General features: G+C 51.6%; 1 protein-coding gene across 2 annotated transcripts in view; it reads left to right on the top strand.

The window, feature by feature from the left end:
- LOC147659125 (plexin-A1-like) overlaps window positions 1-16,229 on the top strand; it is a 589,684-nt gene that overhangs the window by 502,243 nt on the left and 71,212 nt on the right. For both annotated transcript variants that reach the window (XM_086951953.1, XM_086951952.1), the window contains exon 22: window positions 6,543-6,799. In XM_086951953.1, coding sequence (XP_086808079.1) covers window positions 6,543-6,799 — 257 coding nt within the window. The remainder of the gene's footprint in view (window positions 1-6,542; window positions 6,800-16,229) is intronic.

Genomic DNA, 16,229 nt, shown 5'->3' with positions numbered 1-16,229 from the left:
GAGTCCATCATCATTCTTTAGCTCACTTCACCACCTCAGTTCAGACCCAGCTATATGCAAATCAGTCTTGACCCTGTGCCTCATGGGAACATTCCAGCCTGCACTGCCAAGCCAGGTCTTCCGTGGACCGTAAACAAGCATCCTAGGACCGGTTTCTGGGTAACACCCTTCATCAGCCAGGCTAGCTTGAATCCAGTGAGCACGGAACCCCCGTCTGGGCATACCCTGCCAACTTAGGGCGAACCAAGCAAACACAAGGAGATGATGGCCAGAGCGGTGAAACTTTTCAGACACTCACCCCTAGTGCCTCCAGCATCTGAAAGAGACACGTTAGTGATAGATTCCTTACCTTAGAATATCCCCAGGCGTCAGACTGGATCCGGAAATTTTTGCGTAGCAATACCCCTGCGCGCTGGTAGGCGTCGTCTGCGGCTCCGCGTCCGTCGTCGGCGTCGTGAGCGCCGGGATGACGTCATCGGAGTATATAGACGGCGCCCATGCGCGCTGACGTCAGTTCTTCTTTTTTCCGCGCCAGCTAGCGCAGATCCGGAAGAAGCTCTACCCCCAGTCACTTTTTGACTGAAAACTTTTTTGATCTTTTTGATCCTCTACTTAGTCGATTCTCGACTATCGGTGCCAGGGATGCCCGGGTTCAAGCCTTGCTTGAAGTGCGGCCGACTCATGTCGGTCACGGACCCCCATCGCCGGTGCCTGAAGTGCTTAGGCCTCGACCACGACGATCGAACCTGTGACGACTGCCGGGCCCTGACGTCGAAGGCTAGGCGGGAGCGGTCCCGCAAGCGTCTCAAGCTGAGGCAGTCGGCCCCGCGCCGCTCCAGGTCCCGGTCCCGGTCCCGGTCCCACGGGAGGTCGAGGGACAGGTCGCGTGGTCGGAGTCATCGACGCTCCGGGAGTGGTCACCGATCGTCTGGTTCCAAGTCCTCAGGTAAGAGGCATGAGAGGTCGGAGCGACACCATCGGTCCTCCGACCCGCCCCGTCGCTCGCTCGATGCGACCGGGGATTCGGGCGACACCGCCCACGCGGCTCCGCGGGAGTCGCAAGCGTCGCCGCCTGCCCCACACCTTCGGGTCCCTGGGCACGGCGCGTCGCAGGAGGAGGTCGAGAGGTACCTCATGGCCATGAGGGCCCTCCCTCCTCAGTCGGTTCCCGTGGCGCCTTCGGGCCGATCGGCTCCGTCTGGAGGTCCTTCCGGGTCGGGCGCTTCGGCCCCGACGACGTCGGGTGCTTCGGCCCCGGCGCCGCTGGCGACTTCGGTCCCGGCGCCGCGCGACCTCGCTGGATCCGGCTCCGGATCCGGGACCTCGCCGGTCGACCCTGCGACCTCACCGGCGACGTCCCTTCAGGTGTCGTCCCCGGCAGCCGTAGTGGTTGCCGACCCCAATGCTTCCTACGGTCCGCCTCAGGCGTCGGAGGGGCGCCGCTGGGCGCCGATTCCGTCGGCCGTCGGAGAATTCTATCTCCACGAGGAGGCCCTGGCTGTTAATCCTGGTCTCCAGGAGCTGGGTGACGAGGAGCAGTGGGAGGGGTCCGAGGACCCTCTGGCACGTGATTGCCAGTCTCATCAGGACTGGACATATGAGCTTGGGGAGGCCAGTGGTATTGACACATCGCCAGACACTGGATTTACGTCGCCCCCGACTGTGGCTTCGGAGGCGGGTTCTGCTTACAGTGTAGTGTTGACGAAGGCAGCTAAGGCCCTACACCTTGAGCTCCCCGTCGCGGCCGTGAGGACTAATCTCCTCACTGAGGTACTCAAACAGCAGCCCCTTCTGCCGTTCAATGAGGCCTTGTGTGACGTTCTGCTGGGCACTTGGTCCAAGCCCGCCACAGGTCCCCCTGTGGATAGGAACGTGGCCAGACGCTACCGCCCGGCACCGGGCGACCCTTGCTTTTTGTCCACCCACCCCACCCCCGAGAGCCTGGTCATCCAGGCCTCCAACTCCCAGTCCGCATTCCCGTCGGCCCCGCCCGACAGGGAATCCAAGAGATTTGAGCAGTTCGGGAAGAAGGTCTTCTCGTCTGTGAGCCTAGGGCTCCGGTCAGTGAACACCAACTGTCTATTGGGCCGCTACACCCACACTCTGTGGGACACGGTTGCGGAGGTGCTGCCACAATGCTCTGAGGAGGTCAGGGCTAAACTCAGCCAAACCCTTGCGGACGGCCGAGATGCGGCACGCTTTTCCATCCGGTGTGGGCTGGATACCACGGACTCACTGGGCAGGGCGATGGCAACGACGGTGGCGGTTCGACGCCACGCCTGGTTGAGGTCCGCCAATTTCTCGGCCGATGTCCAGGCCACTCTCCTGGACATGCCGTTTGATGGCCGTCGCCTCTTCGGCGACAAGGCAGACCATGCGCTGGAACGTTTTAAGGACTCCAGGGCCACGGCCAAGTCCTTGGGCCTTGCGGCCCCACGCCAGCAATCGGGTGCCTTTCGCTCCTTTCGTGGCCACGGAAGGGGCGCCCCACCACGGACCGTCAGCCACGCGCCGCAGAATGTTCAGCAACGCGGTGGCGGCCGTGGGAACCGCTGTGGCGGTGGTCGGGGCCAGCGGCGAGGCCAGTCCACACCTCCCTCAGCAGCCCCCGCCTCAAAACCTTCCTAGTCCGAGTTTTCAGGCCCATGTGACGCCTGTGGGAGGCAGGGTTCGCCATCACCTCTCCCACTGGCATACAGTCACTTCGGACAGGTGGGTGCTGCAAATTGTCCGAAGGGGTTTCTCCCTCCCCTTCGAGTCTTCCCCTCCATCCATGCCACCTCAATGCCACCGTGTGTCGGGGGATCACTTGCGACTTCTGCAAGAGGAAGTTTCGGCCCTCTTGGCCAAGAGGGCCATCGAGCGCGTTCCTGGGCCAGAAGTAGGACGTGGCTGTTACTCCCACTACTTTCTGGTACCCAAGAAGGGCAAAGGGGGCCTACGCCCTATCTTGGATCTGCGGAACGTCAACGGCTTCCTCCGTACGGAGAAGTTCAAGATGCTCACTTTGGCTCAGGTCCTGGCTGCCCTGGACCCGGGAGACTGGATGGTAGCGTTGGACTTGCAGGACGCCTATTTCCACATCCCCGTCCTGCCGGCCCACCGGCGTTACCTGCGGTTCACGGTAGGCCACGAGCACTTTCAGTTTACCGTGCTCCCCTTCGGCCTTACCAGCGCCCCACGGGTGTTCACGAAGGTGATGGCGGTGGTCGCAGCCCATCTGCGCAGGCAAGGGGTGTCAGTCTTCCCCTACCTCGACGACTGGTTGTTGAAGGCGGGCTCGCCCCAGACAGTCGTCACCCACCTCCAGACTACGGCCGACCTCCTGCACTTGCTGGGGTTCTCCATCAATGTGCCGAAGTCACACCAGTGTCCCTCTCAGAAGCTCCTTTTCATCGGAGCGGTTCTCGACTCGGCGCAGTTTCGGGTTTACCCACCCGAGCAGCGGGTTCGGGATATTCAGGCTCTGATTCCTATCTTCGGGCCGTTATCCCGGGTCTCGGTCAGGTTGACGCTGCGGCTTCTGGGACTGATGGCCTCCTGCATCCTTCTGGTGCCAGGTGGCGGATGCGGGCTCTGCAGTGGGACCTGAAGTTTCAGTGGGCCCAGCATCAGGGCAACCTGTCCGATCATGTCCTGATCTCGGAGGGCACTGCGAAACAACTGCAGTGGTGGCTCACGGACCGCGACTGGGTCAGTGGCAGGCCTCTCTCTCTACCCCAGCCGGAGCACGTAGTTGTGACGGACGCGTCCCTCCAGGGCTGGGGAGGCCACATGGGAGAGGCGGAGATCAGAGGCCTCTGGTCTCCGGCGGAGTCCCGGCTCCACATCAACCTTCTGGAGCTGCGGGCGATTCGTCTTGCACTGAAGGCATTCCTCCCCTCTGTCAGGGGGAGCGTGGTGCAAGTGTTCACCGACAACACCACCGCCATGTGGTACTGCAACAAACAGGGCGGTGTGGGGTCGTGGACCCTTTGCCAGGAGGCTCTGCGCCTCTGGCGGTGGCTGGAACATCAGGGCGTGATTCTGGTGGTTCAACACCTGGCAGGCTCTCTGAATGCCAGGGCGGACGAACTCAGCCGCCGGTGCATGATGGATCACGAATGGCGTCTGAACTCGGACGTGGCGCAAGGTCTCTTTCGACAGTGGGGAGAGCCTTGGTTAGATCTATTCGCCACAGAAGAGAACGCGCAATGTCAGCAGTTCTGCGCGTTGGAGTTTCCAAGGCGGCACTCGCTCGGAGACGCTTTTCGTCGCGAGTGGAGCTGCGGCCTGTTGTACGCCTTTCCGCCTATACCACTTCTGCCCAGAGTGCTGAAGAAGATCAAGCGCGACCGGGCCCAAGTTATCCTTGTGGCTCCGGACTGGGCTCGAAGATACTGGTATCCCGAGCTACTCAGCATGTCAGTCGATCCCCCGATTCGTCTGCCTCTTCGGGAGGACCTTCTGTCGCAGCAGCAGGGGACGGTCCTGCACCCGAACCTGTCCAGTCTCCACCTACAAGCTTGGAGATTGAGCGGCGGCAGTTGAGGCCATTTGACTTGCCTCCCGAAGTCTGTGACATCATTCTGGCAGCCAGGCGTCCCTCCACTAAGTCGGTATACGCCTGCCGGTGGAATAGATTTGTGGCATGGTGCGCAGCAAAGGCTGTGGATCCCCTCTCTGCACCCCTTTCGGAAGTGCTGCTCTTTCTTCTTTCCCTTGCCCAGCAGGGCTCTGCTCTGGGCACTCTTAAAGGGTACCTCTCTGCTCTTTCAGCCTTCTTGAGGCTACCAGATCAGCCTTCTTTGTTCAAGTCCCCTATAGTGAGTAGATTTCTGAAGGGCATCACACACATGTTCCCTCCTGTTCCCTTCGTGATGCCCCAGTGTGACTTGAACCTTGTTCTCACCTATCTGATGTGTGCTCCCTTTGAGCCACTTCATAACTGTCCTCTTCGTCTCCTTACGCTGAAGACGGCCTTCCTGGTTGCCATCACCTCTGCCAGGAGGGTGAGTGAGCTCCAGGCTCTTTCTTCTTCTCCGCCTTTCCTGTCTGTTCATCCTGATAAGGTGGTGTTGCGTACACGACCTTCCTTTCTGCCCAAGGTTGTCACGGCCTTCCACATCGGGCAGTCCATCACCTTGCCCACCTTCTTTCCGCCTCCGCATCCCTCGAAAGAGGAAGAGAGGCTCCACCGTCTGGATCCAAAACGTGCGCTCTCCTACTACCTGGACCGCACTCGCCAATTCCGGGTGGATGACCAACTCTTCGTTGGTTACGTGGGCGTGAAGAAGGGAAAGGCTGTACACAAGAGGACCATCTCCAGGTGGATCATCTTGTGCATCCAAGCATGCTACTCCATGGCGAGGAAGGAGCCCCCGGCTGGATTGCGGGCTCACTCCACTCGGGCCACGGCAACGACAACTGCCCTGGGCCGCGGTGTCCCCCTGCAGGACATCTGTCAGGCAGCCACGTGGGCCTCGCTGCACACGTTCGCAAGACACTACTGCCTGGACAGTCAAGTCCGGAGGGATGGCTTCTTTGGCCGTTCCGTCCTCCAGGACTTTCTGGTGTGATATTGGTTCGCAGACCCACCACCGGGGTTGGTATTGCTGGGGTATCTATTCTAAGGTAAGGAATCTATCACTAACGTGTCTCTTTCAGATGCACAAGTTACTACTTGTGTAACGATATATCTGTAAGAGACATTAGTTAGTGATAGATTCCTTACCGCCCTCCCATCCTCCCCGTTCTGCGAACCGATATTTAGGGTTAAGGTCATCCCCTTTCAGGGCCCTAGTTTCAATGGCACCAGTGTTAGTTCTATCATGGCTCTGCGTATCTGGCGCGGAAAAGCTGTGTTATCAGAACTGACGTCAGCGCGCATGGGCGCCGTCTATATACTCCGATGACGTCATCCCGGCGCTCACGACGCCGACGACGGACGCGGAGCCGCAGACGACGCCTACCAGCGCGCAGGGGTATTGCTACGCAAAAATTTCCGGATCCAGTCTGACGCCTGGGGATATTCTAAGGTAAGGAATCTATCACTAACTAATGTCTCTTACAGATATATCGTTACACAAGTAGTAACTTGTGCATCATCATCACTTCTTTCTTATTCCTCTGTAGATGAGTTCTGGTATCATATGGGTGATGGGGGGGGGGGGGGGGGGGAATAAAGATGTGGACCTATATAGGGAAGGGCGGCAGTGGTCTATTGAGGAGAGGTAATAGCTGGTGAGTAGTCATGGGAAGGGGGAGCATATAGACTTCCTTGTCTTATCAGCTTTTAGACTCCCTGCTTCTGATAAATTGAGAATGGAGTAGATGAAATATCAAAACCGGTTGCAAGCTAAGCTCACACAATGTCATCAAAACCGGTTGCAAGCTAAGCTCACACAATGTCACCCTTTTTAGCACATATGCAGGTAGTACGTAACCTGGCACTTCTGTTGTCGGGGTGGGAGAGTAGGGTATCCCGAAAAGTAGGTTTGACCCACTTTATTGTGCTTTTATGGACCAGTCTCATCTAATGTGGTGTCATTTTTACTTTTCAGGTCCAGGCCAACGTTGAGAAGTCCCTGACCCTGTTCGGACAGCTCTTGACCAAAAAGCACTTCCTCTTGACCTTCATCCGTACCCTCGAAGCTCAGCGCAGCTTCTCCATGCGCGACCGAGGCAATGTGGCATCCCTGATCATGACTGCGCTGCAGGGGGAGATGGAGTACGCCACAGGTGTCCTGAAGCAGCTGCTCTCCGACCTGATCGAGAAGAACCTGGAGAGCAAGAACCACCCCAAGCTGCTGCTGCGAAGGTGAGTCCAAGTCCCTGGCTGTTGTATCTGCAGCGGCGACGGTTAAAACGAACATGGGCATTTTGCATGCACAGGTAAAAAGTGGCATGCTCTTCAAGGTTTACCATCATATAACAGTGAAGGTGTTGCAGCCTTCTTATCACAAAGGCAAGTAATCAATCTCTCTAGAGCTTGCTAGAACAGAGATCTAATGTTGCGAGCAACCGCATTTTCCCCTCAATTCACTCCCCTCTGCCGTGCCTCCGAAATGGAACCAGTTCATCTAGTCTCCTTCCTTTTCTTTTACTGTAATAAAAAACATTTCATTTATTTTTCTGAAGTCACACGTTTGATTAGGCTAGATCCAGGCTAAACAGATGCATGATGAGTTTAAGAAAGTACAGCAATGTAAGCAAATATGAAGTAATTGGTAAATTAGTTGAAGTTGTTCCACAAAGTGTGGGAAACATTTGCAGCATTTAGGGAATCACCGCTAGATCAGAAGTGCTTCTTTGACCAAAGCCCTTTAAGTTTGGAGTTGGAGATATCAGGCCTTCAGTGACTCAATGCACCTACCAAATGATCTATTACTAAAATCAAGCCAGAGACAAAATAGCATACATAGGTGCTGCACGCGATGGTGATAGACTGCACGGGAACTTGAAAATATTAACCCTGGGCAGGGTTGCACTACGCGAAGCTATGCAAAGTGCCAAAAAAACTCCGCCGCACTATGCGGAGCTCTGCGAGTGGCCGAGTAGGGTAGAAAAATGCTGTTTGCGGTGAGTGCACAGTGCCGGATGCTTGTTCACACTGTGCAGTCATTGCGAACAGCACCATGCACAGCACAAGCTTAACTTTTCTGCCGCTCAAGTAGATTTTTACTCGAACAGCAGGTTTCTCAATGCGAGCGGTGGCGAGCATACGCGACAACTCGCAATGAGAAAACGGACCCCCCGCCTTCAGAAATCTCGCCCGGAGGGTTATTTTCCACGCTTGCGCTCGCCAACTTGGCATTGGTGAACGCGAGCGAGGAAAAAAACTCCACTATGCTGCGCGAAGCGGAGTTTTTGGGATCTCCACGAGCTCCTCGTAACACGGAGTGCAGGAAATTTTGCAAACTCCGCGAGCGGAGTTCACTGCCCAGGCTTAGAAAATATAAATATTGTAAAATAACTCTGCTTGCTTTTCGCTTAGATATTTTGCCTTCGAGTACATTTTGTATGAAAACCCAGAAACAAGGCTGCTGTATTTCTCGGTCTGGTGATTTCGGATTTATTTTTTGAGTTTGGTAATATCAGCTTTGTTGCTTTATTAGTGTTTGAAGGCACCTTAAGGAAGGGTGTAATTTTCCTTGATAGTCCTTAAAATAGCAGTAGTGGTGATATTCCTCAATTGTGGCATTTGGTGATCTACAAGGGCGGAGGTACTATTTGCTTTTGTGAGAGATGGTTGATGGTGGCGGAATATTTATTTATCGGGTCATTATTTTACCTTAAAAATTTACACCCAAGGGTAAATGAGATCCGTTTTTGGCACACATTGTACCTCTTTCACCCTTTCTAGGAGAACGCATCTTAAATTGTCTAGGGAAGGCAGTTGCAAGTGGACACGTTTTTTGATTAAGTACTTTGCTTAGTTTTTCAAGCTTTAGTAGCTGGGTTTCTGATGGATACTTCTAATTGCAAATTCCTCACCTTTAGAATATTTTACCATCAGACCGGATAGGTCTGCAATGCTCCAGTGTGCTGCAAGGTGGCTCATGCGGATCCGTAACAGATCTGTACCGCCACAGAGGTGATGCAGGAATGCCACATATAAGCAGAGAGAGGATGTAGCCTTATGGCTAAAGCAGTGGACCTCAAAGCTGTGGAACTGGGTTAGAGTCTCGGCAACAATGCTAAACATCCTGTGATTCTGGGCAAATCACTTAATTTCCTGTGCCCAGCAAAAATAAATGAGTCCATAGCTGATATCTTCGGGTCTAGTTTGTGCTATATAAAACACAAAGAAAACGCACCTCCCATACATCCTTTCTTTCAAGCCTTTTAACGTGGATCCGAAGCTCTGCTTCTACTTCCATCGGTCTTAAAAAGAAAATCTAAGAAGGCACTATGTCCCCCCTAAAATGGCAGGCTTAATACCATACTGTGAAAGCAAACATTTTCTGGAAAATGGCACATTTTGTTTCTGAGCGTCCCCTGAAAGTTTGGGGGGGTTTCGTCAAGCGGGGGCCGAGAAAAAAGGGGGGGTCCCAAAACGTGTTTTTAACATTGAGTTTTCCATAGGGCGGTTGGACTCACTTTTAGCTCGAACGGCTGAATGGATTTCCACAAAACCTGGCAAAATTGTAGGGACTGGTAGCCCGATGTGCCTTTGCTATGTCTCAAGATATATGCTCCAGTGGTTTTTACGAAAATTAACTTTGAAAAATATATATTGGGCTACATTGGGCTATATATATGTTAGAGCCCAAATGTAGCCCAATGTAGCCCAAAGATGGCCACCAGAGACAAAAATAACCAAATGTAGCCCAAATATCAGCCAGATGTAGCCCAACTATAGCCCAGTGACAGAATGTCCCAGAGTGTTCTAAAGAACAACTAGAGCGCTAACAGTCTTACTTATGACAAAAGTATGGCACAACTGAAGTCCTCTTGATTGGAATAAAGTGTTAACACTTAAAACATTTCATGAAACAAATGTCTCTCACTGACCCGCATAAAGTGTGCCTCTGTGGGGCCACGTTTTGAAGTTGCGCAACAAGTGAACACTTATGCACCCTGAAGCAATCTGGGACCTAGGGGCAAAGCTGTATGTTGCAAATCACAAGAACAAGAGGAAGCCTTCATGCAGCTCCTACTACTGGCTGCAGGTGCCGACACCGTCTCATTCCCGGGCCGGTGTAGCGAAAAGTCTCCGTCAAGGTCAAAGTTTTCCAGTTAGTCTAAGTTGAAATAAAAAAACACAAGAAAGTGAAGTGGGATACGTCTCCATCCCACCACCCTCTCCTCTCCAAGGAGAGAACATGAGGGTGTCTCAGTACTAGTTTGTCTACGCCAGGGTCCCCGAACACAGAGCTGTTTTCCCACTTGATTCCAGAGTGTCCAAATTCCCCAGGCTATTGGCAATGTTGCAACTAGTGGAAGCCTTCAAAGAGGCCATGGTGCAGATCTTCAGCGTTTTCCCTGCTTCCTCTGGTGTGCCTCCAGGCCACACAGGTCCAGAGGGGCCTCCAATTGGGTTTCCACCAGTAGGACCTCCCCTGGCACCCACTGACCCCATCGGACCCATTTCGGACTATGCACTACTCTACGGTACTAACACTGCCTTTGGCACCTACACTTGCCCTGGGCCACATATTCTTGACGCTGGTGCAGATGTCTCCAGTCCCGACTGGAGGTAACTTTATGGTTCCAATGCCCAACCCAAACCGACCTCAGCCCAATCTCGACTGACATTGTGCTGCGAAATAACAAATGCACAATCATTTGTCATTCAGCCTGTTTCTGCACTGACACCTCTTCCAAGGCAATTGCACCAAGGACAGCCTCCTTTATCTTTTTGGTTCTTATTCTGACCAAGGTACTCCCGAAAGATGTTGGTGAGCTCCCTCCCCCTTATGCTGATGGAAACTTCTACATTGACATGCAATATGTTATGTTATGTTAGGGACTTGTAAAACGAACGGCTACTCGATAGTGTCCGGGCGCTACGGATGCTGTGTGGGGGCTAACGAAGAACTAGACTTACTAGTATCGCACTATTGTTGGAATAGCCAGGTTTTCAATGATTTCCTAAAAGGGAGAAGGTCCTGCATCTGTCTAAGATCCAGGGGGAGGCTGTTCCAAAGCTTCGCTGCTTGTACCTGGAACGAGCGAACTCCAATTCGAGCATGAAATGATTTGGGAGTGCATGCTAAGTGGAGTGCCGCCGACCTCTGAGCACGACGCGGGTAGTAGAATTGGACTGAGGTATGGGGCCCCCAACCCATGAAGACATTTAAAGGTCCGGACCATGGACTTGAATATAATCCGTTGCGGATCGGTAGCCTATACATGGCTTTCAGGTGAATGGACATCCGTGTTCTGGTCCCGAGCATAAGAATTGCCCTGGCCGCTGCGTTCTGGTCTACTTGTAAACATGTCAGCAGGTATTCAGGGATTCCCAAATAAGGGCTGTTAACGTAGTCCAGCCTGGAAAGAACCAGCATCTGGACCACAGTCTTTCTATGTCTTACCGTTAGTAGGGGCAGGAATTGCCAAAGCATTTTAAGCACTCCAAAGCATGAGCCCGCTACCGCTTGTATTTGGGAATTCATGGATAAATTATCATCAATAGGCCAGTGCACTCGATATCTCCCTGGATAAAGGGATGGATTCGCCGCTTGGACCACCTGCTGAAGAAAGGGCTTCTTTCACAGTTGTAGTTTGCGGGGCAGCTCAAGTACTGGATTTATAATTTCCAAACAAAAGCAAGGAGATGTGCACGCTTCACTTAAGGATATGCTCTTCAACCGCTCTCGTCTCTTTGGTTCGAGGTCGATTAGGAGCATTTTCAGTTTTCTGTGCTCCCATTAGGCCTCACCAGTGCCCTCAGGTATTCACAAAGGTGCTGGAGGTGTTTGAGGCACATCTTCGGAGGTTCTGAGTGCTTTGTTTACCCCACCTTGATGACTGACTGTTAAAGGGCAGGCTCACCACAGCCAGTTGTAGGCCACCTCCAGATGACTGGGAGCTCTGGCATCGTTGAGGTTCATAAGCAGCAAGTCTTAGTCCCACCTGAATTTCCTCACAGACGTTGTCATTAGTTGCGTTTTCCTGGATACAGTGCAATTCAAGGCGTTCCCTCGACTGCAGCAAGTCCAGGGCATTCAAGCTATGATCCTGATCTGATGTTTTAGCCTCGGTGCTGGATTCTACTTAGAGCAACTCTGAGGCATCTTGGCCTCTTAGCCTTCCCATTTTCGCGGTCAACTGTTTCCGATGGCACACGAGTGTTCTGCAATGGAATTTGCAGTCTCCGAGGGGGCCCAACTGTGGAAATCTAGCAGAGTCAATCCAGATTTCGGAAGGGACTGCCCATGGTCTGCGGTGGTGGCTCCTTGAACATGGTTGGTCTGACAACCAGCCCCTCTCCCTCCCCCATCCAGAGCAGACGATAGTGACTGCATCACTAGTGGGTTGGAGTGGTGACCTGTGGGATATGTAGGTTGGAGGACTCTGGGTTAATGCCAGCTCCATATTACTTTGTTGAAGCTGTGAGGCATTTGCCTGGCATCGAAGGCTTTCCTGCCCTCCATTATGGTGGGTGCAGGTTCTTACAAGCAATACTACCACCATGTAGTACTGCAACTAGCAGGGCAGAGTAGGTTCCCAGATCTCATGTCCGGAGGTGCTGTGCCTTATGAGCGCACAGGAGAGTCCAGGCATTTTCCTGGTTGCAAATCGACTGAATGCCACAGCAGACGAGCTCCGATGGCGATGTCAAACATATCAAAAGTGGCTTCTACCTGCCGAGGTGGCGCAGGGCATCCACCACCAATGGTGAGACCCCAAGCTAGTTCTTTTCGCCACAGTTAAAAAGTGCAGTATCACCAGGTTTGCACATTGGATTTCCTGCGAAAAGATTCACTAGGAGACCCATTCTGGCTGGAGTGAACCATGAGACTCCTGTGCGCCTTCCTGCCCCTGCATTTCCTGCTCCGAGTTCTGAAGAAGAACAAGAACACGGGGCCTAGGTCATTCTAGCGGTTCTGACTTGGGCCAAGAAGAGTGTGAAACCCAGACCCTCTGGACATGAGTATCTGCCCTCTCATCGGGCTCCCCCTTCTAGAGGATCTCCTGTCATGCCAGGGCCCTTTACCAAACCTGCACAATCCACACCTCCATTAGTGGAGATTGAGCGGTGGCGGTTAACTGTGTTTGATTTTCCTCCTGAAGTAGTGGAAACGCTGGGTGCCCGTCCCCACATTAAATCTATCCTGGACGCTGGGGCAGATGTATGACCTGGTGCAGAGTTTGCAATATAGACCCCTTACAAGCCAAACTGTTGGATGTCCTATTTGTTTTGGTATTGCAGTTGGCACTATATAAGGGAATTTTTGGTCCTTACAGCATTTTTTAAGTTTACAGGAGCTAGTGTCCTTGTTTAAGTCACCTGGTGTGATGCAGTTTATTAAAAGTTTCAGATGCACGTTTCCTCCCAAACGGTTTGTGATGCCACAGTGGGATTTTAACTTGGTCTTGACATTTCTCACATGTGCACCCTTCGAGCCAGCTGCTCGTTTCGTCTTTTGACCTTGCAGACTGTTCTTCATTGTGATCACTGCAGCTCGTCATGAGTGGATTCAAGCACGGTCTGCGCAACCACCGCGCCACTTTTTTATGGATAAACTGATGCAGAGGGCTCAGGCAGACTTCTTGCCTAATATTGTGACTCCTTTCCATGTTAGGCAATCCATCACTCTTCCACCATCCTCAGCACTCAAAAGGGGTGGAGAGACTCCATTGATTTGAGCCCAGAAGAACTTTAAGCTTTTGCTTCAGTCATACTAGGATCCATAGAGTGGACAGTTTGCCTATGTGAGGTACTCCGAGGTGAAGGTAAGACTGTACAAAAGAGGGCGTTAGTCTTCTGCATTAATAACTGCCCTAGCCAAAAAGCAGCATTTGTAAGGTCTGAGAGCCTATTCCACCAGGGAGCGCCTGCACTTGACATCTGCCAGTCTGGGACGTGGGCATCGGTGCATATGTTCACGAAGCACTACTGCCTTGCAAGTCGGGTCCGAAGTGAAGGACATTTCACCTTTTCGGTTCTACAGGACTTTTTGGTCCAAGTCACTCACCTTTGGGTGTTATTGCTTTGGTATCTACTCTAAAGATGAGGTATTTTTGGTTTGAAATATCCATCCAAAAATACAGGTAACTTACCTTCGGTAACGCTTTTTCTGGTGTATACTCTAACTGCGGTATTACCACGGTTGAGAAACTTATTTATTTATGCATTTTGACCAATAACTGTTTATTAGCAACCATAAGAATTTAGCTTTCAGTAGGGATACTTAAAAAAAATCCAGTTGTCCAGTCATTTGTGGTGCAAACATTTTTTTATCGGTTCCTTTAATATGATCGAAGTCAAAGGAGTTGTGATGTCACTTCCTTGAACCCCTGATTTCGATGTAGAGGGGTAGTAGGATTCTGTAGTCAACCTTAGTCCTTGCGTAGCTATCACAGCTCATGTATCGATCGCTCCCTCTTAAGATTTGCTTTCTCCAAGAACTCAGGCCTCAGAGAATTGCTTCCTCAAAAGAATTACTCCGCGAAAGAACTGTTCACTTGGAGTCCTGTCTTTGTTTTGTGAGCCTGCGTTTCTCTCTTGAAGCATGAAACATTTAAGGAAGGAAAGATCAGATTGCGACTGAGCATGAAGTTCATGCTATGAGGCCAGCAGGTAGCCAAGTGGGGTGTAAGGATAGTCTCTCGGATCCCAGCAGACACCGCTCTCCCATCAATATTTGAAGATGGCGCTGATGCTTTCTCTGCCGCGCTCTGTGATAAATCCTGGGAGCTGAGCCACATAACCAATGGAAAACAATTCATAAATTGTAGCTTTTCCAGCTTCGCCTCATGTCTGCTGTGATCAAGTCCCTCCCTAGGGGCGCCGCTGAGCGCGGCGCTGTAGCAGATTCTGACCAGTCGCAATAAATAAAGCGGGCCAGAGGAGGCAGAGAACTTAATATGTAAAGCACTACGGAGAGAGCTAGTTATATAAGGTCGGTGGTTGGAAGCTGGGGCGTGTGTGTGTGTGGATATATTTTGTAGATCATTATGTAGTGTTAATGTTACAAAGCCTCTCTACTTTCAAGATTTGCAATTTAATGTCTTTATGACATCATAAGCCCTCTTACCCATTTCTGTACACCACCATTGTACAGACACAGCACCAGCACTTCATGTTTTCTGTCCCTCTGGTAGTCCTGTTTAGCACACAGGTCTACAGATGATGCACTGATGGAAAGCAGAGTTGGCATACAGTTTGATATATTTGTTGTGTGGCACCCTCAGGCGTCCCTCTCAACCTTCAGCGCTCGCTGTTGGAGAGTTCCAGCTTGCTTCTACCGCATACCATGTCCAGCCATTGTCATCAGAAGCATAAACATTGATGACCCCCTCGGATAAATAATTGTTAATCGTTTGAAGGCAAAACAAATATGGATCCCATGATGTGTTGAACAGCAAGGGAAGGTCATACGTTGAGAATCTGATCCATTTAATTCCTATTTACCCATCGGTAAGCATGAAAGCAGTGCACTCCGAGTCGGTGCATGTGGATGAGAGCAGAGCACTTTCTCTGGGATCTCACAACAGGATCTCATTAAATTATCTGGCATTAACCCAAGAGCAGCCACAATGATCCATATTGACTAAGAGAACGTGTCACCAGATGAGAGATTCCTGACTGAGACCATGGAGTCCACTCACACCAGCAAATATATGTTCTGGCCATAGTGACCCCCAACTTCACTCAAGGTTACTGGGTCTGGTCACCCCTCTTTGGCATCTTGACCTCCGGGCGTGGACAGCAAAAGACTAGTCCATTGGGCGAGGAAGCCTTTTTCCATGTTATTGTTTATGCTGAAGGCCTTTAAAAAATAATATGATGTGACGAAACATGTTCGTGAAAAGGCAAATTGAAGATGACATTTTAAAAGCCTTTTCATGTGTTCCCGATAAACATTTTGGCTATGAAGATTTTTTGAATGGTTACTTCTGACCAAGTTTAGACCTCACCTGGGGTGTCTAAAAAAACATTCTATTGTCAAACTGAATATTAACATTGCACACTTGCCTAGAAATGTTGACTTTTTTTTTAAGGTGGACACCCTACACCTTCTATGCAGCAAAGGATTATGATGATTGCTCTTTTGTCTAATTTCCGCCACCCTTTTTCCAATGCCAGGACCAGCTAGCCTGCTGTACTGACATAGTCATGTGCTCATCCGCTTTCCCTTGGGCATGAACGAAGATTGCGGCCACCACCACCAGAAGCGCGGTTACAGCGAACGCACAAATCCATTTCGAGCAGAATAGGCTGTGTTTCTGTTTTAGGGCAGAGAAAAGAATTACATCTCGCAGCATTGATTTTCAGGCTGGAGAGCCGGCATTCAGCTGAAAAATACATTATTGCCGTTGATTCGATATCTTCCCATCCTCTCTCTATTGATCACCCGCCTTGACATAAATTGTGCTTTGGGGCTGCGTGCCCGCCTAGCTGTGCTGTAAATAAAGCTTTTCTGCGGATCAGAGGTGGGAAGCAGACCCCCTCCCTGTGTGACTTCTCTGATGGTGAACCAGGCTCTGCAAACCCCTTATGTGCCGAGGGCCTGCCTCCTTGGTGCTAAGCCTTAAATGGCCTTTTCATCCAGTGACTTGGCATTTAGGGTTAACTC

This window comes from Lissotriton vulgaris, unplaced genomic scaffold, assembly GCF_964263255.1.
Source record: "Lissotriton vulgaris unplaced genomic scaffold, aLisVul1.2 SCAFFOLD_442, whole genome shotgun sequence".
In the NCBI taxonomy this organism is placed as follows: Eukaryota; Metazoa; Chordata; class Amphibia; order Caudata; family Salamandridae; genus Lissotriton; species Lissotriton vulgaris.
The sequence above is the reverse complement of the archived record's forward strand: the minus strand, read 5'-3'. Positions and strand labels throughout refer to the sequence as shown.